The sequence below is a fragment of the Elephantulus edwardii genome, unplaced genomic scaffold (genome assembly GCF_000299155.1).
Source record: "Elephantulus edwardii isolate Elephantulus edwardi_28Jun2011 unplaced genomic scaffold, EleEdw1.0 scaffold00207, whole genome shotgun sequence".
In the NCBI taxonomy this organism is placed as follows: domain Eukaryota; kingdom Metazoa; phylum Chordata; class Mammalia; order Macroscelidea; family Macroscelididae; genus Elephantulus; species Elephantulus edwardii.
In genome coordinates, this window is record NW_006399957.1 from 2,543,906 (window position 1) to 2,568,497 (window position 24,592).

A 24,592-nucleotide genomic window follows, 5' to 3' on the forward strand; every position below is an offset into this window, starting at 1 on the left:
GGATGGATGGATGGATGGAAGATGGATGGGTGGACGGATGGATGGGTAAGTTGTCAAGTAGATTATGGTGAACAGATGAATGAGTGGCAGCAGATGGATGAAGAATGGATGAGTAGATGGATATGTGAGTGATAATGGGTGTATTGAGTGGGTGGACCAGTAGGTTAGAGCCCATGAAAGGATGAGTGGTTGTATAAGTGGAGGGAGGGAGGGAGAGGAGGGTGGCGGGAGGTGGTAGTTGGTGGTTGGGTGGATGGATGGGTGGGTGCTGTTACAGGGAACAGAGGAAGCAGTGGTGTTCCTTTAACCCCAACTTGCTACAATGGCTGTGTTGCTGCCCCTGAGAGAACACAGTTTCTGGTGACATTCATGTCTGCTCCCACATGTTTCTCATTGTCCTTGTTCACGGAGGAGACGCCCCACTGATTGTGAGGAGCAGCACGTCCTCTCAGAAGGCCCTGCTGGAACCTGGAAAGGAAAAAATGCTCATTTCTGGAGGGCACAAATTCTAAAGACGAGATCAGTGCTTTTTTTTAAATCAAGAACATTAAATGTGCCTCTTGACAAACCATTGCTCCACACACGTTTGAAGTCAGAACACTGGCTTTTTAGGAGAGGACTCCTCTGAAGGTCCCTCCCCCAGCTCTCTAGTTGCAAGACTAAGTTCACCAGAGCCTTTCATGGGGCGTCGGAGTGGTGGACACTCTCCTCAGGCAACACTGGGGGTCGGGGTCAGGTGACAGTCTAGAATGATTGGCTGCCCGGGGCTACCAGTGGAGCAACAGAGGGTCTGGTTCTGGGGTTTTGTGAGACCTGGGGCCTGGATGCACCACCCAGGTTAGTGCCCTGTCCGGTGAGCGGCCTGCATGGTGGCCTGGCTGCACGGTGGCCTGCACTGTGTGGTGGCCCGCCCTGCACGGTGGCCTCCTGCCCCACAAGCCCTGGGTAGCTTCAGCGAGCCCATCCGCGGTACGGAGAAAGCGGCTTTGTTCCTGCACACAGGGCTGTATTCATGGCTCCCTTGTTGTTGCAGGAGAGGCAGATGTGAAGCAGCACAATGGGGCCCCCTCTCAGGACGCCCTGGTGACAGACCCCAGTCGCACAGTGGACCCAAAGAATGCCTGGCCGGAGGCCAGCCCAGCTGACCCAGTGAGCCGCCCCCACTTGGTCCGCCTCTTTTCCCGAGATGCCCCAGGCAGGGAGGACAACACCTTCAAAGACAGACCCTCTGAGTCAGAGGAGCTGCAGACCATCCAGGAGGACAGCACAGCGGCCCAGGGCTTGGATGCAATGGCGTCCCAGAAGCGCTCCTCACAGCGGCACGGCTCCAAGTACCTGGCGACGGCCAGCACCATGGACCAAGTGCGCCACGGCTTCCTCCCGAGGCACAGGGACGCGGGCTTCTTCCACTCGCTGGGCCGCTTCTTTTCCGGTGACAGGGCTGTCCCCAAGAGGGGCTCTGGCAAGGTGAGCGCTCAGGAGTAGCTGGCTGGAGGCCACGTGCGGACGTGGTGGTGGCGCGGCGCTGGTGGAGCTGGGACACTGTCCCCAGCTGCCCACATCCTCCGAAGGGCTGCCCTCCCGGCCACCGGCCCTGCTCCTGCTTCCATGTGGCAGGCTTTTCACTTCTCGCGTTTTTTCTGGTCCTCGCAGGGTGGGAATCGGGATGGGCTTGGGGGAGGAGAACATTCTGGACTTTGTGTCTCAGGGGCGTCTTTGTGTCTCGTCAGCCGGGCGCGTGGAAGGCCCAGAGCTGTGTTCCCCGCGTGATGCCCTGGCCTCAGGGTCTGCGGCCCCCTCTGTGTGGTCCTGGCTTGCTGCCTGCTTGCCTGCTTTGTGACAGTGCCACGTTTGCAGCCCAGGGGACATCCATCACCTCCTCAGACCTCGCTCTGCCCTAGGGAATGTTCCCTCCTGTCTGTCGCTTGGGGAACAGGCGGGAGTGAGCGTGCAGAGCATAACGGCGAGTGTCTGGTGGCTCCTGGTGTGGGTGGCCGCTGGCCATGGCCATGGAGGCCGCTCTGTAGGTTGGACTGTCTGTAGGGGAAATGCCCGTGGCTGTGCCCCAGTTGAAGTGGCTTGTCAAGTAGATGTAGTGTGGCTGGAGTGGGTATGGCTTCTCTGAGAGCTGGTCCCCAGGGGCCACAGCGCTGCTGGGGCTGTTAGGGTCCCAGCCACGGGAGTTTGGAGGGAGCAGCTCTTCCTGGAACAACCCGTCCAGGAGCCCTCGCTGCCTCGCTGCTGGGCACAGAGGCTCTCCTGAGTTGAGCATGCTCCATGGCACATCTGGGGGGGATGGAGCTTTTGAAAAGAATCCCAGCCCTTGAGGGGCTGCTGGCCGAGAGGGAGCAGCTCTGCTGTCGCCTGCTGTCCAGGCGGACCCACACGCCCCCTGGGGCATCAGCACCTAAAAGCCCCTGAGCTGAGCTCACTGCTGGAGACCCCTCCCCTCCTGCCTGAGTGTAAATGAACTTGGCATTTCAGCTGCTCATAGGCTTGCAAATATCACCCACCTGCCCTCTCCTGATGCTGTTTTGTCTGGGGGTGCTTGCTCAGTATCCCACTGCCAGCTTGGGGCTGGGCTGGTGATGCGGGGTGCCCTCTGCAGCCCCCAGTGGACCGTCTCTTGGGTGTGCAGCCTACCACTAATGTGCAGTGGAACTCCTGGTCTGCGGCTTACACCGCTCAGTAAAGGGAAACCAGACCTTGTCCTTATAAGCCACGTGACATGTGAGCAGAGCAGGTCAAGGTGAATGAGAGTGAAAGCATTCCATCAACCTGTCAGTCAAGTCCTGACTTTGCCTCCAAGTAGAGATGTTTATAAGTGCAGTATAAATTGTTGAGTGTATATACTATGTAACACATACAGTTACAACCTAGATTATTTTGAATGTTTTACACCCCTCACTGTTTTCAACAGAAGGTTCTGACCTAGCCCTCTTTGCAAGAGTCCCGAGCAGATGATCCGGCACCAAAGCACAATTTTTTAACAGGACTTTAAAAATAACACTGGTTCATAGCCAGCTGGTTTGCAGGTCTGGAGCAGGTCAGTGCAGGACTGCAGGCTGCAAGCGGGCACTGTGTGTGTGGCCAGCATAGGCCATGGCCCCATGGTCGCTCATGGACACAGCTCAGGTCTGGCCCTCGCACAGCGCCCTTGCTTTCGAGGGGCTATGGCAGCACTGGTCAGCTGGGCCACTGCAGCCTGCGCTCTGTCCCTGTGGACAATCTTAAATATAAAGGAGACACGAGCCCGGCAGCTGCCCACACCCTGGAAATCTAGGGTGTTCGTCAGGCACCCAGCCATGGGCTCTGCTTGCCTTTTTGTTGGATTTGCTTCGTTTCTGAGTCAGAGAGCTTGGCTGGGGAGGAAGAACAGGCCTTGCAGATCCCTTTGGTATCCCTCTTGGTGACGTCCAGACCCCAAGTGTGCCCCACCCTCTCCTAACCGTGGGGTCTCGTGTTTGGGCCTTGTGCGCTTGAGGGGTGGAGGCCAGAGTCACCTGCTCTGCGACGTGACCACTGTGATTCTTGTAAATCAGCAGCACATTCTCTGTCGTGGGTTTTTATGGCACAGTGTGTCCTAATCCCGCCGCACGTGGCTTGGTTCTGTCACCCTGTCCGTGGCCTGCGTGCTGTCCTTTACCCATGGGCACTCCAGCTTGCATAGCATAGGGCAGCCTGCTCGGCCTTCTCGGGGGCTGTCCCCGGCGTGCCCCCGCCCCCGTGACGGTCACACGGTGCTGCCTGGTGCCATGGGCCCCCACGTCCCTGGAATGCTCTGGCAGCTTGCCTCTTTTATGTCGTGCTGGCACTGAGAGCAAGTGGCTGCTGACTTCCTCAGGGGCGTGCTGTCCTGAGAGCCACAGTGACAGGTGCACCAGAGAGAAGGCCCTTTGTCATGAGCTGCAGGAAGGGTGCTACCCCCAGGGTCTCATCCTCACGCTGGGGACACTGGGTTGTGTGGGGCATGGACAGGGCGAGAACAAGCAGGAGGCACCAGCTCCATTTCTGAACTGTGTCTCCAAAGTCGCAGGACCCAGCACTGTCCCACAGCAGTTCTGGGTCTGATGTGACTGAGGCCTTTGCAACACAACTCTGCAGACGTCTCCCATCCTGGAAGAAGTCAGGTTTTCCTAACAATTAGCTGGGCCTGGGGACAGTGCGGCCCTCAGCCAACGCCCCACGCAGCTGTGGGGTCCCTCTGCCGTGCCTTGACACGTTAGGAGAGTCCGTTGCTCAGGTCAGCTTGTTGGCTGGTGGATTCTTCAAGCTGACCTGATTGTGTTTATGTTGTAACCTGCTCCTCTCAGCCCCACGGCTCAGCTTCCAGGGAGCTCTGCCATCATTGTGATTTGGTGAGTCAGAACAGCTTCTGCCTTTCATGATAGGAGGCACGGTCAGTAATGTAAATTATCCAGAATGTTCTCTCCCCCGGGACTCCTCCCTCTCATCGCATTCTTGTTTCATTAAACACATCTTCGTTCCGATGTAACCAGTTCCCTCATGGCTTGCATGATATCTTAATTCGTGAATGTTCTCTGTAATTCTGCGGGGACTGTAACGTGTGCACATGGGAAGAAGGACATGGTAGGCGGCTCAGCAAGACACTGATGGGTGTGGTCCCCGTGTCCCCACACTCCCCAGCCAGGCGCACAGTGGCCGGGAGCTGCACGCACTTATTTTCACTTTTGGCTCTTCACTCACAAGAGTATCGCAGGGCTTGAGCGTTGAACTCCTTTAATCTATCAAATCGACAGCAGCAACTCAAAGTCAGATGGGAGGCTTAGGAACAGTTTATATTAATGGAGGAAGAACATGTAATCACTTCCATGAAAGCACAACCCTTTGTCGTGACACCAGAACTGGATGGTCCCAGCCACCGTTACTGAACATTTGGATCAAAGATTTTATAGAAAACTCTGCATTAAAACAGGAGATTGTAAAACAAAATGTCAACTCTTCGTGGATTCCACACCTGATGGAACCTTGGTTCCTAGATGAATTCCTGAAATTAAACCTTAAACTAAAAATATACTCTGACATCTTAAAACTGAAGAGTTGTTTAGCTTAAATATTAGCAAATTTATGCCTTGAGCATTATGTTCTTTTAAGAACTGACCATATGGTATCAAATTGACAACAGCAACTCAAACACTGAGAGGAGTCTTATCAGATAGTGACTTTAGGTTAAGGAAGAAAAACTCAGAAAAAGGCAGGTGGCCATGTTCACACAATTTGAAGAATATAATCAATGTAGCAAATTGGGTGTATGGAAATTGCTGGAATGTTGTGAGTTCTGTTGTGTATATTCTCAGCAACAACAGCACAATAAATTCTTTTAAAACAGTGCAGCCGTGCACACAGACCCACCTTCAGTCACAGCGTGAATCTACGTGGCTGTGACCTAGAGCCCCTTAGACAGTCAGCTGGCTGGGGTATTGGGTCACAGACCCTGAAGAATAATACAGACACGGGACTCTAACTTTCCTGCACTGAGCAAATCCTGTTGGAGAATTCTTACGCATAACATCCCCTGATAAGTTGTCTGATGGAGCTGTAACTGGGCTCACTGACCAGCTCCCTACAATGTCCTTCAGTCGTCTCAGTAGCCCGACTGTCCACTGTTCGAGAGCTGGCAGTCCAGTGACTTTTGCGACCCTCTGAGTGTGTTTTCCGTATCACCATACTTCTGTAAATGACATTCATGTATCTGCTGGTGATTGCTTTCTCGTGATTGTATTACAGTTTGATTTTTGTCATGAACATTTGCTTTTTATCTGTTTCTGCTTTTTATGCATTAATTAAAATTTATGAGACTAAAACTGGTGTGTTAACTGTTGGGGAGTTTTTGAAAAGATTTGTTTTGGTGTCACCACACGCGTGAGCATGTTACATGGCAGGTCGTTTCCTACCTCATGCCTCAGCCACCAACAGGTAGGTAAGTTTGGGGACCTGACATGAAACCCTTCCACGCACAGGGATCCTTGTGGCCCCTTTCTCCCCTTCGATACACAAAGAACAAAGAGGTAGTACTTTCTCTCCATGATGAGGTCCAGGTATGCTAGCCCTTCTCTTGTACGTGTTGAGCATGTTGAATGCCTGTCACTCAGCACTTCCCCACAGTTGGGGGATGTGGGACTGAGCACAGCCTCTTTTCCTTTTGTTCTGTCTGGAACTCAACAGACTGAGTGAGTATTTGCTGGATAAATTGGCAAATGGTAGACTGACTCCCTCTTCCCTCACTAAGGATGGGGGGGGGGCATTTGAGGAAGTGTAGCAGAGGTGAGCTGGCTTTCTTCAAGAATGCATTGTCTTTCCAAGATTAAGGGTAATTCTGGTATTGTTTACACAATAAAATAAATGCAGAGACCATTGAACTAATGTCGTCCACTTCTCACCTGTTAATGGTGTCTGTAGACTCACCTCGTCCATTTACATTGGTTTTCACCCGTTCTCACTGCCTTCTCTATGGGGGTCAGCTTTGGCTAACAGGAGGCTCTGGTTCGTCAATAGAGATCTTAACTGGACATTGAGGGGAGACAGTGTGATCAACAGAGCATTCATGGGCGACACTAAAATATTTAGTCTTTAAAAATTGTCAGCATTTCTTATCAAACTCTAATTTAGTACATTGTCTTAGTGTCGTTCCACTTTTTTACCTATCTCTGCCCTCCTAAGTTCTCTGGGATCATGTTCATAAAATACCTAAAAGGGGAAAAATAATGGCTAAATAAGAGGGAGATTTTCTGATGGCACCCCGTGAGCGATGGTTTTAACGTAGGCCGTTTATCACCACACCGCTCTGCACTCCTGTCCGCCCTGCCTTCAGGGGAATCCCTGGTTTACGGAATAGCTTCTTTTCCCAGTTCTTGTGCTGAAGTGATTTTTAATCAGAGGTGCCTGCTTGCCCCAACGCAGCACAGCTTTCTCTGTTGACCTCACAGAGATGAACCAATGTTCACCTCTCCTCCTATGACCACTTGTTTAGGAACCAGTGGGCTCTCAAGTGGCCCCAAACCTCAAAGCTGTGGACTTTTCTACCAGCCTAGTGTGTGGTAACCAAGGGTTCAAAAAGCCCACTGGTCTAGGAAGCTGACCAGAAGCCCATAGGCCACTTGATCATGTCCTAATGTGGAATCCAGACTTTCTGGAGCTATGGAGGCTGGAAGAACCCAAGATAATCTTTAAACAAACAAAAAAAAAAACTCTCCCTTAAATCCCTGTTGTTTTTAACAAAAAATTTCAAACTTAATTTTTAAAAATAAACCTATTTTTTTAAAACCTTAAACAGTTTTGTGTTAACTAGTGAAAAAAAAAGTCCCAAACATGCCTTGTGCAATAAGCTCTTTTAAACGACTGTCTATGTGGAGTCAAGCTGACAATAGCCTGGATGATTAGATACTTTAGAGGCAATGAGTTTATGTTCATGGAGAATGAACAACTCAGAGAAGTGAGAATGAAACATGACTCCAGGAATGTCACTGGCATCACTGAATTAAACTGAGGAGCTGGGGTGTGTTGTTGGGAGTTTTGTTGTGTGTATTTCTCAACAAGTAAATTATTTCTAGAAGGAAGAGGGGTACTGTGTTAAATAAGAGAAAATGGAAGATTCTTGTCTTGTGACTGGGTCTAATCCTGACTTAGTGCAAGTCCAGAGGAGCCAAGAGACAGTAATGATCAGAGTAGGACCTGGGCGCCTGGCCTTGCCACCACCATCACCTCAGCATTCAGCATGCAGTGTGCCCCCCTTCCTGTCATCCCAGCGCACAGCAGGCTGCCCTCTGCTTGCAGAGGTGGTAGCTGTGCCCAGGGCTGCCTCACCTTTAACCCTTTAGAGAGGCTGCAGGATTGAGCTGCTGGCTGCCAGCCTTGCTGTTTGCATCCTGGTGTGTAATTACACCTACCCCACAGCCCCGCAGCCAGGCGCCTGAGGTAACGGTGGTCCTCCCAGCACACAGAAAACCTCTCCTGCATGGAGAACCTGTTGGGGGGCGGGGTATCAGCTGAACTCACACCAGGATACACTTGCCTGTGAAATGCTGGCATGGTAACACTTGTCATGGTAGTTCTCAAACACTAGAATCTTCTCTCCATGGCTGATACTGGTATTCTAGTCTTTCTCTGAGTATCCTGTCCACTGCGTCTCTGTAGTGTAACCAGCTGGAATCTCTCTCCCTCTCTGTCTCTCTTTCCTCCTCCTTCTCCTCCTTCTCTTTCTCCTCCTCTTTCTTCTCCTCCTTCTCCCTCTCCCTGTCCCTTCCCCTCTCTCACTCTCCTTCTCTCATGCACACACATACGCATTCAGGCACACCTCAGAAATACGGCTTTCATTCCAGAGCACCACAGTCAATCAAGTGCTGCAGTGAAGCCAGTCTCCGTGAGTTTTCAGTTTCCTGGTTCACGTAGACTTAGCTCTTCACGTTACTGTAGTCTCTTAAGTGTGCGGAACATGGACAGTTAGAAATGTTGCCCGAGTGAGACACACAGAAAAGAAGGGAACGTGTGATGTGCTGCTTGAAAAATTAGCCCAATAGACTTGCTCAGCTCAGGGGTTTCCACAGACTTTCAATTTTTGGGGGGAGGGAACCCAAACACATCAAACACATCAAACAACCCAACACATCAAAACCACATGATGTCTGTCACGTGCAGTAGGTGAGGTGTGGCCGCAGAGAGAATCCGGTCATTTCCCTCCATCCTGCCGCTGTGTTCTTTGGCTTCCTCTCTCAAGGGTGGGTGGGTGGCAGGTGGATGCATCTGTTAGGAGCAAATGAGTTCCAGGAGTCAGGACAGCAGAGTGGGAGGAAGCAACTCTCTCAGAGTTGTCCCTGAACTTCACCCATGGAAAAAAAAAACACAACAGTTCCAGACTCTTGTGGTGACGTAACACGTAACCGTAAAGTGGCTCCTGTGCACCAGGGAAGCCAGCTCCATGCTCGCCCAGACCCCGCCCGTTCACAGCCGCCTCCATCCGCTCCCAGGCTGGAAACATTTGTGGGGGAGACTGCTCCTCTTTCTCCCTTGGGGCAGTGGGTGATTCGAACTGCTGATTTCTCAGTTGGCAGCCACTCAACACCAAGCATTCACCACCAAGGGCCTTTGCACAGACCCCCAGGAAACAGGCATTGTGGTTGTGGGAGCATCCAGTATGGATGCAGACACACCTGGCAGGAGAAAGTCATTTCTACAGACTCTGTGAGCAAAACGAAGAGTGCAGAGTAGACTCAGAAACACTCTGAAAAGGTGACATGAGTCAGAAGGCATGGCTGCCCAGGACAGGGCCAGCAGGTGACCAAAAGGTGCCTTCTCCAGACACCTGTTGTCTTTTCAGTCTTGTTTAACTCTTTTGTTTCTGGTTGTTTGTATTGGTTCACATACAAACTTCATCCACATTGTGTTTCACACGTTCCTTCATTCACATGTGTCTCATGCAATCATTCCCATACATTGTGTTTTATAAAATTAATCACCATTGAACTAGACCCACCAGTACCCCATCTTTTCAGGGGACCACTGGATCTCTCCCATTTCCTACACTCTCTCCTTCTGGTCCCACCCTCACCCCTCTGCCCACCCTGCCCCCTCCGCCCCCACTCCCGCCCCTTCACCCACTTTCACCCCTGTGCACACCCTCACCACTCGGTTGCTACCTCCCTGCCCTCTCTGTTCCACCCCTGCCCCCTCTGCCCTTTGATCTTAGAGCCTCCTTCATGCCATTTCCTCACTGTTGTCCAGCTGCCCTTCTGTTGAACATCGGTCTTGCCTTCCCATAGCTCCCCCAGCCTGGGTGGCCAGCTCTGGAGTGGAGGTGTGGTGCCCCGTGTGACCCACGCCTGCACTCCACTCACCGGCCACTCTGTGTCCCCCGGCAGGTACCCTGGCTAAAGTCGGGCAGGAGCTCTTCTGTGCCTGCCTCTCCCCACAGCCCGCCGGGGCTGTGCAGCTTGTACAAGGTAAGGAGGGCGCCGGGCCCCAGCGGTCAGCATGTGGAACATTGTCCTCCCTCGTGGCAATGCTGTGAGCACAGGCGAGTTCTCTGAGCCTCAGGCTGTGTCACGGGGCACCACAGACACGTGTCCTCACGGACAGTGTCACAGGACACAAGGGGACATCACGGGCACTGTCACGGGCAAACGTCATTACGGGCTGTGTCATGGGGCACACGTGGTCATCATGGGCAGTGTCACAGGGCACACATGGACATCACAGACAATGTCAGGAGCACACATGGACACCACGGGCAGTGTCACAGGGCACACGTGGACACCAAGGGCAGTGTCACAGGGCACACGTGGACACCACGGGCAGTGTCACAGGGCACACGTGGACACCACCGTCAGTGTCACAGGGCACACGTGGACACCACGGGCAGTGTCACAGGGCACACATGGACACCATGGGCAGTGTCACAGGGCACACGTCATCATGGGTAGTGTCACAGGATGCTCATGTCATCACAGTGTTGGGGGCACACATGGACACCATGGGCAGAGTCACAGGGCACATGTCCCATGTCCCCAAGCTGTGGCACCACAGGTAAGCCTGATTCTGAGGGAAAACAAGAGGAATGTGGGGAGACAGGAGACCTCTACGGGGAGGTGGGAACCCCCACGAGTCATGAAGTGTCGGGGTGCCTGGGATTCCCATCTGGGCAATAGAAGTACATCCCTGGAAGAAGCAGAGGAGACGTGGGCCGTCAGCGGGGCCCCGTGGGCAGCAGGCCTGTCCTGGAAGGGCTCTGCCTGATGCCACAGCTGCCCATCTTCATGGAGACCGGGGCCTGGAGAGGATGGTGCTCACCAGGAGCTGCAGGCCTGACAGGCTCCCACGGTGGGAGCGCTCAGCAGCTCACCCACAGCTGCGGGCACCAGCCCCCCGTGTATACCTCAGAGGAAAGCCCCTCACCAGCTACGAGGGACCTGTGAGGCATGTGAGTACCCGCTCACATGGCTCAGTGGCAGGGCCGCTGGCTGGTGAGACGTACAGACACAGGTGTCGTGGGTTCGGCCCCTACCACCTCAGTAAAGCCAGCCCTGCAGGATAGCCAGTCGCACACTGTCCCCGACGCGTGGACGGTGGAGCACACCCGAGTGCAGGGAGATGCTGAGGGTGACCCAGGATGCCAAGTGAGCCCCGCAGGCACATGGGCCTGACCAGGTTGTCAGACCTCAGTGTGACTGGGAACCAGCTGAGGTCTGCCTGTGTCAGCCAAGGTGGGGGACAGCTGGGCCAGTCCTTGCAAAGCCAGACCCCTCCGTAGCGGGGGCTACGGAGGAGGGAGGATACTCCTGCCAGAGCAGGTGAATGGGGACAAGGTTGGAGCGCAGAGCACCCTGAACCCCTCAAGGTAGGGATTGAACCGGCTTCTCCCCATGCCTGTCTGCTGTCCACTCCACTGGCCCAGTGCCCCGGCAGTGCTGTGTCCTCACAGTACTCGGCACCAGACCCTTCACCCAGGGGTGTGCAGAAGGTTGAGGTTGCGGGCTTGAGACCACCAGGGTGCAGAAACCTGAACACAGGTGCGCAGGAGTGTGGGGGGAGCAGACAGCTCTGTACCAGGTGCGTGAAAGGGCACGAGACCAGGGGGCTCAGGCAGCACCTGTGGCAAACGCCGGAGGAAGGAGGGCTCCTCCGAGGAAAGGGTCAGTGGGGGGGTGACCCCACCCCCAGGTCTCAGAAGGTCATTGTGGTGGGCAGGAGGGTCATCAGGCACTGGTAGGGACCAAGTGAAGCAGGACCCCAGCCACCCAGGAGCAGTGTGGGTACAGAGGTGCCCACTGGCCTCCAGGTTGGCAGTTCAGGTGGAGAGGCCCAGAGCCCAGGGGAGAGGATGGAGCTGATACCAGAACACTGCTGAAGAGAGGGTGTGTGTGTCCAGAATATAAGGGAATGGGTGAGACTGTGTGTGTGTGCACGTGCATGTGTGTCAACATGTGTGTGAGCACACGTGTGTGAATGCATGTGAGCATGTGGTATCCCATGTTACACACAGATACACCCACCGGCCCCTGGCACCGCGGGACATGTGCAGGCCGAGAGGGAAGAGGTCTGCACGCCTTGCGGTCACCCTGTGTGGACCTCGCAGTTCTGACAGGTGCCCCTGTGGGGCCGGGGTCATGGACAGCAGCTGGCCTTCGGTCCAGGGCCTTTGCCCTGACTCAGTGTCCCTTCCCCAGATGAAATTGTCAGATGGGATGAGCACACTCCTTTCTCCAGGGCCACCTTGGTTGTGTCTAAGGGACCCTGAAGGCCATGTGTAGTGACCAGAGGACACTGGCCAGCTTCCTGGGATCCACCGCTGACTTTTCAGTTAGCAGCATGCCGGAGAGCACTGCCGGCGGTCACACCCAGCGCTGCTGCCAGCACTGTTAGGGCTTGGACAAAGCCCCAGGCCTCAGTGCTGGACAGCAGAGGCCTCGGCTCGACCACAGCAGCCCTTCATGGCCTCACACTGGGGGTAGAGAAGATGGCAGGGCCGCTGTGCCAGGCGTCCTGTGGCTGCTGAGACCAGGCGAGGGTCTGTGGTGGCCAGGCGAGGACTTGGCTACCCAGGCCTGCAGTGACCTCGCTCATTCCTGGCACCTGAAGAACCGGCAGCACATCCAGGTGTGGACTCATCTGGATGGGTGGACAGCGATGACCCCGGCAGGGATGAGAGCAGTCACTTGAAGGGCTTCTCCTCACAGCATCGCTGGAACCAGGCCGCAGGCGCTGCACCGCAGGCCAGGTCCTGATCAGCAGTGTCTGGAAGGCTGCTTGGTTCACACCCTCGTGCACCCTGGCCTCCTGCCCTGGGAGCGGCCTCGTGCCCAGGCCTGCAGGTCACTAGCAGGTGGGACAGGCAGTCCCTTCAGAGAAGCCTGGATCCAACCCCGTCTCCAGCCACTGGAGGAAAGCTCTGTGGAGAGGAGACCCAAGCCAGGCGCACCCCACTGCAGCCACTGAAGTAGAAGCCTGAAGTGCACAGAAAGGGGGCCTCTGACAGGGAGAGGAGGTCTGCTTGAATAGAAGGTTGAGGGGGCCTCCGGCCACGGCCACCCAAGCGAGCTCCACGTCAGTGAGCTCCTCCATTCCCCTTGCCTGGGAACATGTCTGCGCCCACAGTCACCAGGCCCCCACTTTCTGTTTGGATCCAAGGAGTGTGTGTAAATCCCACCAGGCTGCTTTCTAGGAAGGAGGAGCTGACGCCTTCACTCATCTCGCTCGACTCGTTAACTCGGCACAAACATATTCTTGGGCTCCGCAAAGGACCAGCACACGTGGACACTGCACATCAAGACAGAAAGGCCTCGCTCCACATCGCCAAGCTGGGACCCTGCGGCCTTGAGGGGAGAAGGCTCACTCCCAGGTTTGCAGGGAGTTGTCGGGTCAGAGCCATCACCACGCTTCTGTGAAAGCTCCCAAGGGGCAGGGGGAGGTGTAGACAGAGAGGGCTGGGGGGCGGGGTGTGGGGGGAGGGGGAAGTGCAGGGCTGGGGGAAGCCACATCGCCTGCCTCCAAGCTGAGCTGAGGGAGAGACCTCAGCTCCTGGGACTCGCTGCACAGAGGCACTGTCCCATCAGCACCTCTCACCTGCTGGCTGAACTGGACACCAAGGTACCCCATGTTCCCATCACGTGGCTGACGGCAGGACAGGGCTGTCTGTTCAGGTGGGAAAGAAGTGGATCCACCAAGACAGACGAGTCCTCGGGTAGCAAGCAGGAAGCCGTGCACCGGGCCCTGTTCTGGAAGTTTCTGCCGAGCAAAGAGAGCTAAGGAAGAGCCCACTTCCTGGTGACCGTGTTACGGGACTCTCAGCACTCACTGGACAAAGAAGTGCGCCCTCCACTGTGCACCCAGCGAGCTGCTAACCAGGTCAGAGGTTCAGGGCCACCCAGAGGTGGCATCCCACCTGTGCCCCACAGGAGCTAGTGTGTGAGGAGAAAGGCCGGGCGTTTGTTTCCAACCAACTGAGCACTGAAGGCGCAGACGGTACAGGCCATTGTGTGGGGTCTGCTCTCCTCACTGAAGCAGGAACTGGCCACGTCCTGGCCTCAGCGATTAACTAGTCCTTCGAGTTATTCATCTAATGAATAGACCCACGTCCTTGAAAATAACCGGGACAAGAGGTTGAGCTCATCCTCCACGTGCAGTTTGTACTTGTCTGTCTCCGAATCTGTGGCCTTCGAACCGATGGCCTGGAACCAACCTCCATCACGTCCCTGTGGTCTCGTGGGAGCCAGAGTCTCATCTTCCTCCCATGACCGGCTGGTGGACGTGAAATGCAACCCACATGCATCACCACTAAGCCCGCAGGCTCCCATCAGAGCCACAGTGTCCCCTCCCTGGCCACATAGAGCAGTGGGCAGTGCCAAGATCCCCGGGTAAGACTGCTGTTGGGACATGACCCCCACGGCATGCACCCCTTTTCCCTCGTCAGAGCACAGCTTGGCTCACTGGTTGCAGCTTTGCTGGGAGGTGAATGGACACTGAGGAAGAAACCACACAGCATCCTGACGTCCACTCATGCCCAACGTGGCCTCGACAGGGCTGACCGCAACATCCTGCCTGCTGTGGGCCCCTGGGGGAGGCTGGCGCTCTCAGCATCCAGCAGACATGCGTCGTGCAGGGTCCTGGCCCAAGGGCAGGTGGCAGGCGTGTCACTAACCCTCAGCCTCCAAGTCCACATCTGTGACCTGGGGCTTAAGTCTGAGCAGACTGGACACAGGCGTGGCCAGTAAGAGAGGTGCCAGGTCTGCCTGGGTGTGATGGTGCTCGGGGCAGTGTATAAAACAGGTGCCAGGTCTGCCCAGGTATGGTGGTGCCCAGGGTGGCAAATAAAGCTGGTACCAAGTCTTTCCAGGTGCAGTGGTGCCCATGGTGGTGAATAACACAGGTGCCAGGTCTGCCCAGGTGTGATGATGCCCAGGACAGTGTATAAAGCAGGTGCCAGGTCTGCCCAGCCGTGCTTGTGCCCAGGGGGATGGGGGCTTGTATAAAGCAGGTCCCCAGTTATGCCCAGGTGGGATGGTACCCAGAGCGGCATACAAAGCAGAAGAAGGTAGCTCTTCACCACAAGCACCGCCCCCGACCCCCGCCACGAAGCCCTTGGACTTAAAGGACTTCACATACGGGGAGGAGAAGGAAAGGCTTTAACAAACTAAGGGTTTGTGACACACCCCTGCTTAGAGCCAGCTTCCAGGCGCCTTTTTCTGGCAGTGCGCGCTCCCCTCCTATCTTCCAGGTCACATTTTGGTGGCTTTCACATTCTGTAAAGCTCCTTTGTTACTCTGTTGGGCACTTCATGGACCACAGTGGCGTGTCTTATTGATGGACTCTGGGCAGCCCAGAACTCTGAGGGACTGGCTTTTTGGACACTTGGCTTTACTGCGGTGGCCTGGAACCGACTGAGCAGTGTCTCCAAGGTGCGTGTGCTTTCATTTACCTTTTCCTTTCGTGAACTTAGGGAAACGTGTGTCCCTTGATGCTGTGTGACTTCCTTGGTTAAGGAAGCACCAACATAAATATAGTCACCGCTGGGTGGCTTTGTGCTAGGTGATCAGGGGGACAGTGTCCTAGCATGCCTGTGACTCAGCGTGGCTGTGTGTGGCCATGGGCAGCGTCAGAACCCTCCCCCGCAGGGAGCTGGGCACTGAGGCCCCCAGCCAAGCACCGTGTGTGCCATAGACATCTCACCAGAGGTAGGCCAGGGTGGGACTGAGATGGCAGGGTCACAGCCAGAAGCTGACCCTCGCTCCATCACGGAAACGAGCAGCTGAGCTCCAGGTCGGGCAGCAGACACGCGTCCTATGTGAAGAGCCCATCTCCTGAGAGCTCATGTCCCATAAACAACGTTGAAGTGGGGAAATAGCGCTCATCCTGTTAATAGGTGATGTTGACACCACTGTCCCATCCCTGCAGTGCCCAGAGGGCAGGCCACCCACTGCCAGCTGGGAGGTCAGCATCTGAGTGAGGTACCTTGGGAGTAATGCCTGGCCGTCCACTCCCTTCAAACATGTAGAGAGCTGAGCTCTCCTCTGATACACGTGAGTCACCAGAGTGAGGCGTGTGTGTACATGGCACGGCGACATGGATATGCTCACGCTGGCGTGTCCAAGGAGACATTCTCATGCTGGGGTGTCCACGGTGACATGCTCATGCTGGCGTGTCCATGTGGACATATTTAAACTTATGTGTCCACATGGACGTGTTCATACGGACATGTCCACACTGATGCGTTCATATTGACGTGTCCATGTTGACAAGTTCATATTGATGTGTCACATTGACAAGTTCACATTGACGTGTCCATGTGGACATGTCCACGTTGACGTGTTCATGTTGATGTGTCCACGTTGACGAGTTCATGTTGAAGTGTCCATGTTGACGAGTTCATGTTGACGTGTCCACGTTGACGTGTTCATGTTGACGTGTCCACTTTGATGAGTTCATGTTGACGTGTCCACGTGGACGTGTTCATGGTGATGTGTCCACGTGGACGTGTCCATGTTGACGTGTCCACGTTGACATGTTCATTTTGAAGTGACCACGTTGATGAGTGCATATTGACGTATCCACTTTGATGTGTCCACACTGACATGTCCACACTGATGTGTTCATGTTGACATGTCCACGCTGACAAGTTCATATTGATGTGTCACATTGACGAGTTCATATTGACGTGTCCATGTGGACATGTCCACGTTGACGTGTTCATGTTGACATGTCCACGTTGATGTGTTCATGTTGAAGTGTCCATGTTGACATGTGCACGTTGACGTGTCCATGTGGACATGTTCACGTTGACTAGCTCATGTTGACATGTCCACGTGGACGTGTCCATGTTGACGTGTCCACGTTGACATGTTCATTTTGAAGTGACCATGTTGATGAGTGCATATCGATGTATCCACTTTGATGAGTTCATATTGACATGTCCATGTTGACGTGTTCATATTGATGTATCCACTCTGACATGTCCACATTGGCGTGTCCATGCTGATGTGCCCACATTGGTGCGTTCGTGCTGGCATGCATGGCACCAATACTTTGTCAGACTCTGTGCTCTAAGGAAAGCAGGGCCCATCCTGGGCTTCCCATTGCTTCCTCTCCTCTGTCAGCTGGTGGAGACGGGCCAGTGACCAGGCCTGGGTGTTCACAGTGAGGACATACAGAAAGATGTGCCATCTGCACGGGGCCACCGAAGAGACACTGTGCACACCCCTCTGGCCTTCACTGTGTCCCCTCACTGCTCATCCACGCTCTCCACCCCCCACCGAGAGGACAGTGGACGAGGCGGCGAGAGGGAAGGGCAGGCCCTCCGGGCCACAGCCCACATGGTCCGTCTGAAGCCTGGCACTGGCTCACGGACTCTCCAGGCAGCTGAGTTGGAAATGGTAGCCGTTCCTCCCACAACGCGGTTTGAACAAGAGCTGCCGCACTTCTGTCTGTCTGTCTCTCCATCTCTCTGTTTCTGTAATCACAAAGCTACAGACACAGTGAATAGTAACGCTGCTCAGATTCAGCATCTTCTCTGAGGATGTTACAAACAAGGCCCTTCTTTTTGTCCAGAGGCCCCTCTGCCCTGGCGGGTGAGGCTTGGCCTCCATCCTCAGACATGCCAGGACAGGACGATCCGAGGGCCTGTCTGCCAGACCTCAGCGTTTGTAAGCCCCGCAGAAGCTCTCAAGAGGGGAGAGCTGAGGCCGTGAGAAGGGCGCCTCCTGCTGATGGGGAAGCTCATCCCAGATGAGGAAGAAGAGGGTCCACGGCGGCAGCAGCTGAGCCAGTTCCTACCCAGACACGTAACAGAACCAATGGAGAGCTGTTGACAGTGTGCTCCGTGAGGGGCCTCCACGGGGACAAGGTGCACAGTCTCCCCAATAGACTCAACCCTGGAAATCCAGGGGCCGTGGCTGCGAGCCAGCTGTGGGCTTTGTCATAACAACACGCAGCCCCTTAAGATGGGATCGTGCAGAGGCAAGTTCAAGAAATGAAATGGCCACAGTAAATGACTGTTTCCGGAATATTGAGAACATTTTGTTTTTGTTTTGTGGAAGGATTTGCTTTGTTTAACATTAACAAAAAAATTCTTTTCTTGAGGAAAACAGGAGCTTGGGATCTGACCCTTGCAAGTGCGCCTGCATTACGCCGTCTCTGCCCACCACCCACCTCGTGTCGCAGTGTGCTGGCACCTGTGGGCTCGAGTCCTCCCCGGTCGGGACGCCTCCATGGCTTTTCTGTGTGTCTAACAGTGCTATAGAGACTGTTTTCTTTTCTCCAAACAATAGGAAACCTTCATTTCTGGGGTGGTGGGGGAGGAACCTTTTCCTTCACATTTCACTTATCCTGGTTCTCAGCTCCAAATGAAGAAGCCACATTATTTGTGGGAGCCCCTCCCTGGCCGCTAGCCTGGGCAGTTGCTGGGCTCCTGCCGCCCTGCCCCTCGCCTTGCGACCAGCCTGTCTGCGTCTCAGCTCACAGCTGGTCGGTCACACACCTGGACCCAGATGGCCCGGGGCCGTCCCCTACTCTTCACACAGCGTCACTGAACTGTGGTTTAACAACAAACTAACCAAAGGACCCCAGGTCTGCCAGCACCTGGCAGGCACCCTGATAAACCACAAGTGGCCTCGGCAAGGCAGAGAGCCCAGGCTCAGAGGGTCTCAGGACAGGAGGCCCCTGCTGGCCACTTCCTCAACTTCCTTTGCTCCCCATTTCTTCCAGACACAGACCTTCCCGTGACTTGCCCCACCTGGAAGCTGACCACTTTGTTAGAGAGGGTGTGAGAGAGTGACTGGCTCACACCCCACGCAGGGTGCAGACAGCACAGCCCTGACCACTCTCAGTGCACCCACACTTTCCGTTCACACTCTCCTCCCGCAGCTCTAGGACTCATGTGCAGGAGGTAGTCAAGGTGCCCTTGCTCGTCCTGAGGCCTGGACGAGTGGCTGCGGGCTAGCAGCTGGCCTGGGGCTGCAGAAGGCCAGAGGGTGTCCTCACATAGTGTTCCGTGCCCCGAGAGCTTGTCCGCTCTGCGGTTCAGTGGTGCCAGTCACAGATCAAGCAGCTGGAGTCACACCACAAAATAAGAATGTGTCGCCCTAAACTCCCTGCCAACCCCCACGCTGGCTGCCAGATCTGGTCTCCCAAGGACGTCACATGGGTGAAGTGGTGCCGGTGGCCCCTTGTCAGGCGTCGTTCGGAAGGACCTGGCCCTCTCCTGCTCCTTAATGCTGAGCGGTGACCCCCAGCACGTAGGCACCCCGTGGTCTACCTGATGATGGATGCTGGAGTCGGTGGCAGGTTTTCATACACACTCTCTCATATGCAGGGTTTTGCATGAATGTAATTTTTCATTTCAGATTTAAAGTTCTTTCCTCTCAAAATGCTGATGACCACTTGTCATGATAAAAACAGTCCCCAGAAGTATGTCTATTTTTTTCCTTGGCAGCTGGGTCCTGTGAGTGCGGGGGTAACGTGGTGAGGACTGTACCCGGCTGCCTTCCCCCAGCAGCATGCAGGTGCCCTGGGTTCCAGGTCCTTGAACAGGTTTGCAGGCTTTCTCTCGGCTCCGAGTGTGGGTGGAACCCCCGCCCTGTGCGGGGTACAGGTTGTCGTCTCCCTGGCAACTCAGGATGTCACGTACCGCTGGGGGGGCATCGCTCGTTGTCTCCCTCTGTCCTCTTTTGTGAAGCGTCTCTGTTGGAGAGTCTTCACTCTTTCCCGACCGTTCCTTTGGTCTCACGCTTGCCTTCTGAGGGCCTTGGCAGTATTCTGCTCTTAAGGCTGCTCTGTGGTTTGTCCCTGGCAGCAGCCTGTCTTTTCATTCGTGCATTGAAACGAGCCTGTTATTTGCAGGCAATTTTTTGGACATTTTTATTAAGTCCAATTTAGCTTATTTTTTACTGAGTAATGTTTTGTGTCATGGCTGAGAACTTATTGTATATTTTCTTCTAAGAGTTTCCTGCATTTCCCTTGTCTGTAGGGGTAGATAGCTTATTTTGAGTTTTATGTAGGATGTTAATTTGAGTTGGTGGTTTTTTAGTTGAGTTTTGTTTTCATGTTTCTGTACAGAGTGCCTGTTTTCCCCACAGCATTTGTTTAGAAGATCAGCTTTTCTTTACCAAATTGCCTGTGTACCTTTATAAACACCAGTGGGTCTTGCTGGTGGCTGTTTCTGGCCTCTGTTCTCTTCAGTGAGTCTGTGTCTGCCTCCTCTCACTGGACACAATGTCTTCGTGTCAAAACTGTGGCTCCTCCAAACATTTTGGCAATTTTTATTCCTTTGCATTTTCAACAAATTCCAGGGTCTATTTGTCTGTAAAAATCACTCTGGTGTTTTGACTTAACTCCTTCCCTCTGCAAGTCCCCTCTGAGGACACTTACGCCCGCTGTCCACGGACGGCGCGTCCCTGCTATGGCCCTACACCGCTGTGTGCGGACGGCGCGTCCCTGCTATGTCCCTTACACCACTGTGCGTGGACGGCGCGTCCCTGCTATGGCCCTACACCGCTGTGTGTGTGGACCGTCCCGTCCCTGCTATGTCCCTTACACCACTGTGCGTGGACGGCGCGTCCCTGAGGCAGGAAGTCTTCACTGCATGAGCCTCGTTGCCTCCTCTAAGCCCCGGGTCTCACAGCAGCATTTTTTAGTTTGAGGATGAAGCTTCTTGCACATATCATGCTGTATACCCCGCGTACCTTGCTTCTTTGGTGTTGTCACAAATGATAGCACCCTTAAAATGTGGGGTTGGCCTGTTCCTTGCTAGAGGAATATAAATGGTTGAAGAACCTTGTAATCCCAACATGACTGTGGCGTTATAACTCTTACTGAAGCCCGGCTGTAACTGTTCAACATCAGAAGTACCGAGACAACAATGATTTAAAGCCCAACTGCAGGTCCTCGCTCAGTACCTCTTCAGGACAGACAGGCCCAAACTTCGGGGTAAGCCATGAAATCTATTGTGTTTACACGAGCTCCGTGCTAGGATCCCCACTAAGGACTCCAAATCTGTCCACATGTCAGCCAAAGGAGTGGGTGTCAGAGCAGGGCTGGGCTCCTGGGGGTCCAGGGGCTGAGACGTCAGGAGAGGATGGCCAGGCCTCTCCTGTGAGGCATCTTGGGGTGGACCCAAACCTCTGGCCTCTCAGTCACCAGCTGAACACCTCACCGGGACAGCAGATGCTCAGGAAACATAGCCGGTCCTGGAGGATGTAGCCTGGAGTCGCTGCAGGTGTGAGACGGCAGCTGGATGTCCATTTTCCACTGGCCCATGAGTCCTCAAGGGGTTGCACAAAGACACACACAGGCACAACGACAAACGCTTGGCAGTGGGGCCAGGATGACTTGGGCCTCTGCTGGCCGATCCCTGGGTCACCTGATGGCCACCCAGCCATGTGTGTCCCTGAGAAAAAGCAGAAACAGGCAGTACCCCCACCTTGTGCACCAGGACACCTACATGCACTAGCAGTGTTTACTGATCCAGAAAACTCTGCTTCTGTGACCTCTGGCCTGGCCCAGGTCACCCCTCTCCTGCAGCTGGCCCCCATTCATGGTGGGAATACCTGGGGAGGCCGCATGCCATTGCAGACACCAGGCTAACGAGGGTCCCAGCGCACAGGGAAGTTAGGCTGTCACCAGGGAGCAGGCAGGAGCACAGGGGGTTCCTTGGGATGGTGGAAATGAGCACAGGGCGCCCCACACGCAGTGCGCACGCAGTGTGGAGATGGTGTGGGCGGACTCGTGGACCCTGGCCGGCCACAAACATTCAATTTGTAAAAACAACAAAAAGCAAAATCTGATGAGCAGTGACGTGACACTCGGCCAGCTCGTCGTGGGCGCAACGAGAGGCCTGGCCGGCAGTCCACACGAGCTTCATGTGCCCAGAAGCTCCGAGCTGGCGTCGCCTTCCAAACTAGGTGAGGACACAGTGCACCCAGTGACGTGAGCACCATTCTGTTTCAGGACACACACCACGCGGCCAGGACTGGCCACTACGGCGCTCTGCCTCAGAAGTCCCAGCATGGCCGGTCCCAGGATGAGAACCCCGTCGTCCACTTTTTCAAGAACATCGTGAGTGTCTTCCGATGGCTGCAGGGACAGCTCTGAGCACAGGCTAGGTGGGCGGCAGTGTGTGGACAAGAGAAGTCCAGGGACAGCCCCTGCCCTTCCCCAGGGAAAATGTTCAGCACCAGGCCTGGGACCCACCTGCCCACCTCAGGCCTTCCAGACCACATGTGAGTCCACAGGGGCTGCACCAGTGGTTGGGGTGCGCCAGAGGCGGGGCAGCGCATGCCAGTTCTCCAGCCACCCCTAGAAGTCTGTCCCTGTAGAGATAAGGAGCGTGGAAACCCTACAGAGACGTCCTGAGCTGGTCCGTGGTGGCCGACATACTGGCCTGGTCTGTGGAGCCTCCAAGGGGGTCCATGTGGCACAGCTGGGCTTGGGTCTAGGTGCTCAGGAGTCCCTGGCTGACACTTGGGTGCAGAGGGGCCCCAGCAAAGAACTAGAGACACCTCAGAACCAGGTAGCCCTTACTTATGAGGAGTCAGGGATCGCACCCTCACTTCTGAGATGCAGACCCTGGCACACAGCTGGTAAGGAAGGGACAGGTGACCCAAATGACATGGAGAGAAGGCTGAGCTGCCCCACAGGATCCCCCACTGCCCTCTCTGCTCATCACACTGTCTGTCCCTCCAGGTGACGCCTCGTACACCACCTCCTTCACAAGGCAAGGTAAGACGGGTTCTGGTCGGTCATCAATTCTACCCCGAAGTCCCTCCACGTACCAGAGGGGGAGACAACTATGAGTCTACCCCAAAATGTCCTGTCATCTGGGCCTCAAGTAATGCAATGCTGACCCTTCACCTGGGCACGGTGCTGACCAGCCTGCACCTGTCCCTTCACCTGGGCAGTGCTGACCAGAATCCATGCCTGTCCCTTCACCTGGGCGCAATGCTGATCAGCCCGCACCTGTCCTCTCCTCTAAGCAGCAGTACTGACCAGCTCCACACCTGTCCCTTCACCTGGGAACATGCTGACCAGCCTGCATCTGTCCTCTAAGCAGCAGTACTGACCAACCCCAGCCCTCATCCCCTTGAGACCCGGACTGCGAGATCCAGGCAGCTGTAACTGCCCGCTGGGGTGGCCTCTGGGCCCAGCCCTGTTGTGATTGTGTGCTTATTCACTGAAAAATGCCTTTCCTGCACTGACGGCCATGTCTCCATTTCTCTCTTCCTCTCACAGGGGAGAGGATTGTCCCTCAGCAGATTTAGCTGGGTAGGTGACCGCCTTCCGTTCTGCTTCCTGGTCCCTTCTGGCCTGCAGCCCTCACTCCAGACACTCTGCTCTGTCCCCTTCCTGTCTGAAAGGACGTCCTGTCTCAGGGACAGAATCAGCCAGGACTTTGTTCCAAGGGTCCTGGCTCCATGGACACGCTCTCCCAAAGGCTTTCCACAAGACCCTCTGGCCTCCTCCCAGGGACAGAGGGACGGCAGCTTGGAGAGGGTGTCTTTTATTTCCCTAGTAAAAGTGCTGAGAAAATCATTCCTGGGAGTGTGGGTGGAACCTGGTGGGCTCCCTTCCTAACCAGCCCTTCTCAGAGCTCCCCTCATGGAGAGAGATGTTAGATTTAGTTTCTCAGCTGGTCATGACCTCCATAGTCCTGCTCTTCAGTTTGTGAATTGGTACTAATTGAAGCTTAATCTTCCAGCCATCAGGGAAAACTCCCCGGAAATGTTAGCTTTTTAATACAAACAGTCAAATGTCGGGAAGAGACTGAAAAAGGACTTCCTTCACCTTCACATCCTTGAGAAACAGGATGTCCATCTCAACTAAATGCCCAACAATCTCTGCTGCCCAAGCTTGTGTCTAGTTAAGAGCTAGACAGGATTCTGTCTAAGAACTACCATTTTTGAAATGGAGCCCAAGAATGGCCAGCAGCCGAGACTTGTCCCCGGTGACGCTTGAGCAGCAGCCCATTTACCAGAAAGCTGGAGGTTCACGTCCACTCAGGGGCACCTAGCAAGAAGGCCTGAGGACCTAGTTATCAGAGGCCCACAGACATCCAATACCCTGCCAAGCACAGTGTCTGATGCAGGGGCCACTGCTGAGACTTCCAGAGGTCAAGAGCCATGTCCGCCTAGATACATCTAGTGCCCGTCAGTAGGCATAGTGTAAATGGATGGGTGGATGGGTGGGTGGATGGATGGATGGATGGATGGATGGATGGATGGATGGATGGATAGATGGGTAAGTGGATGGATGGATGGATGGATGGATGGATGGGTGAGTGGATGAGTGGGTGGATGGTTGGATGGATGGGTGGGTGGATGGATGGATGGATGGATGGATGGATGGATGGATGGGTAAGTGGATGGATGGATGGATGGATGGATGGATGGATGGATGGATGTGTGGATGGGTGGATGGATGGATGGGTGGGTGGGTGGATGGATGGATGGATAAGTGGATGGATGGGTGAGTGGATGAGTGGGTGGATGGTTGGATGGATGGATGGATGGATGGATGGATAAGTGGATGGATGGATGGATGGATGGATGGATGGATGGATGGATGGATGGATGTGTGGATGGTTGGATGGATGGAT

The 24,592-nt window shown here is 54.7% G+C and overlaps 1 protein-coding gene across 3 annotated transcripts in view; it reads left to right on the forward strand.

The window, feature by feature from the left end:
• Nucleotides 1-1,239: 1,239 nt before the first annotated feature.
• The window catches only part of MBP (myelin basic protein), a 28,023-nt gene continuing 4,670 nt past the window's right edge, over nucleotides 1,240-24,592 (forward strand). Inside the window, exons 1-5 of one of the 3 annotated variants that reach the window (XM_006897232.1) lie at nucleotides 1,291-1,467; nucleotides 9,876-9,956; nucleotides 21,949-22,056; nucleotides 22,684-22,719; nucleotides 23,230-23,262. In XM_006897232.1, the coding sequence (XP_006897294.1) occupies nucleotides 1,291-1,467; nucleotides 9,876-9,956; nucleotides 21,949-22,056; nucleotides 22,684-22,719; nucleotides 23,230-23,262 (435 nt within the window). Of the gene's footprint in view, nucleotides 1,468-9,875; nucleotides 9,957-21,948; nucleotides 22,057-22,683; nucleotides 22,720-23,229; nucleotides 23,263-24,592 lie in introns of all 3 variants that reach the window. The other 2 variants (XM_006897233.1, XM_006897234.1) reach the window with 2 other exon arrangements.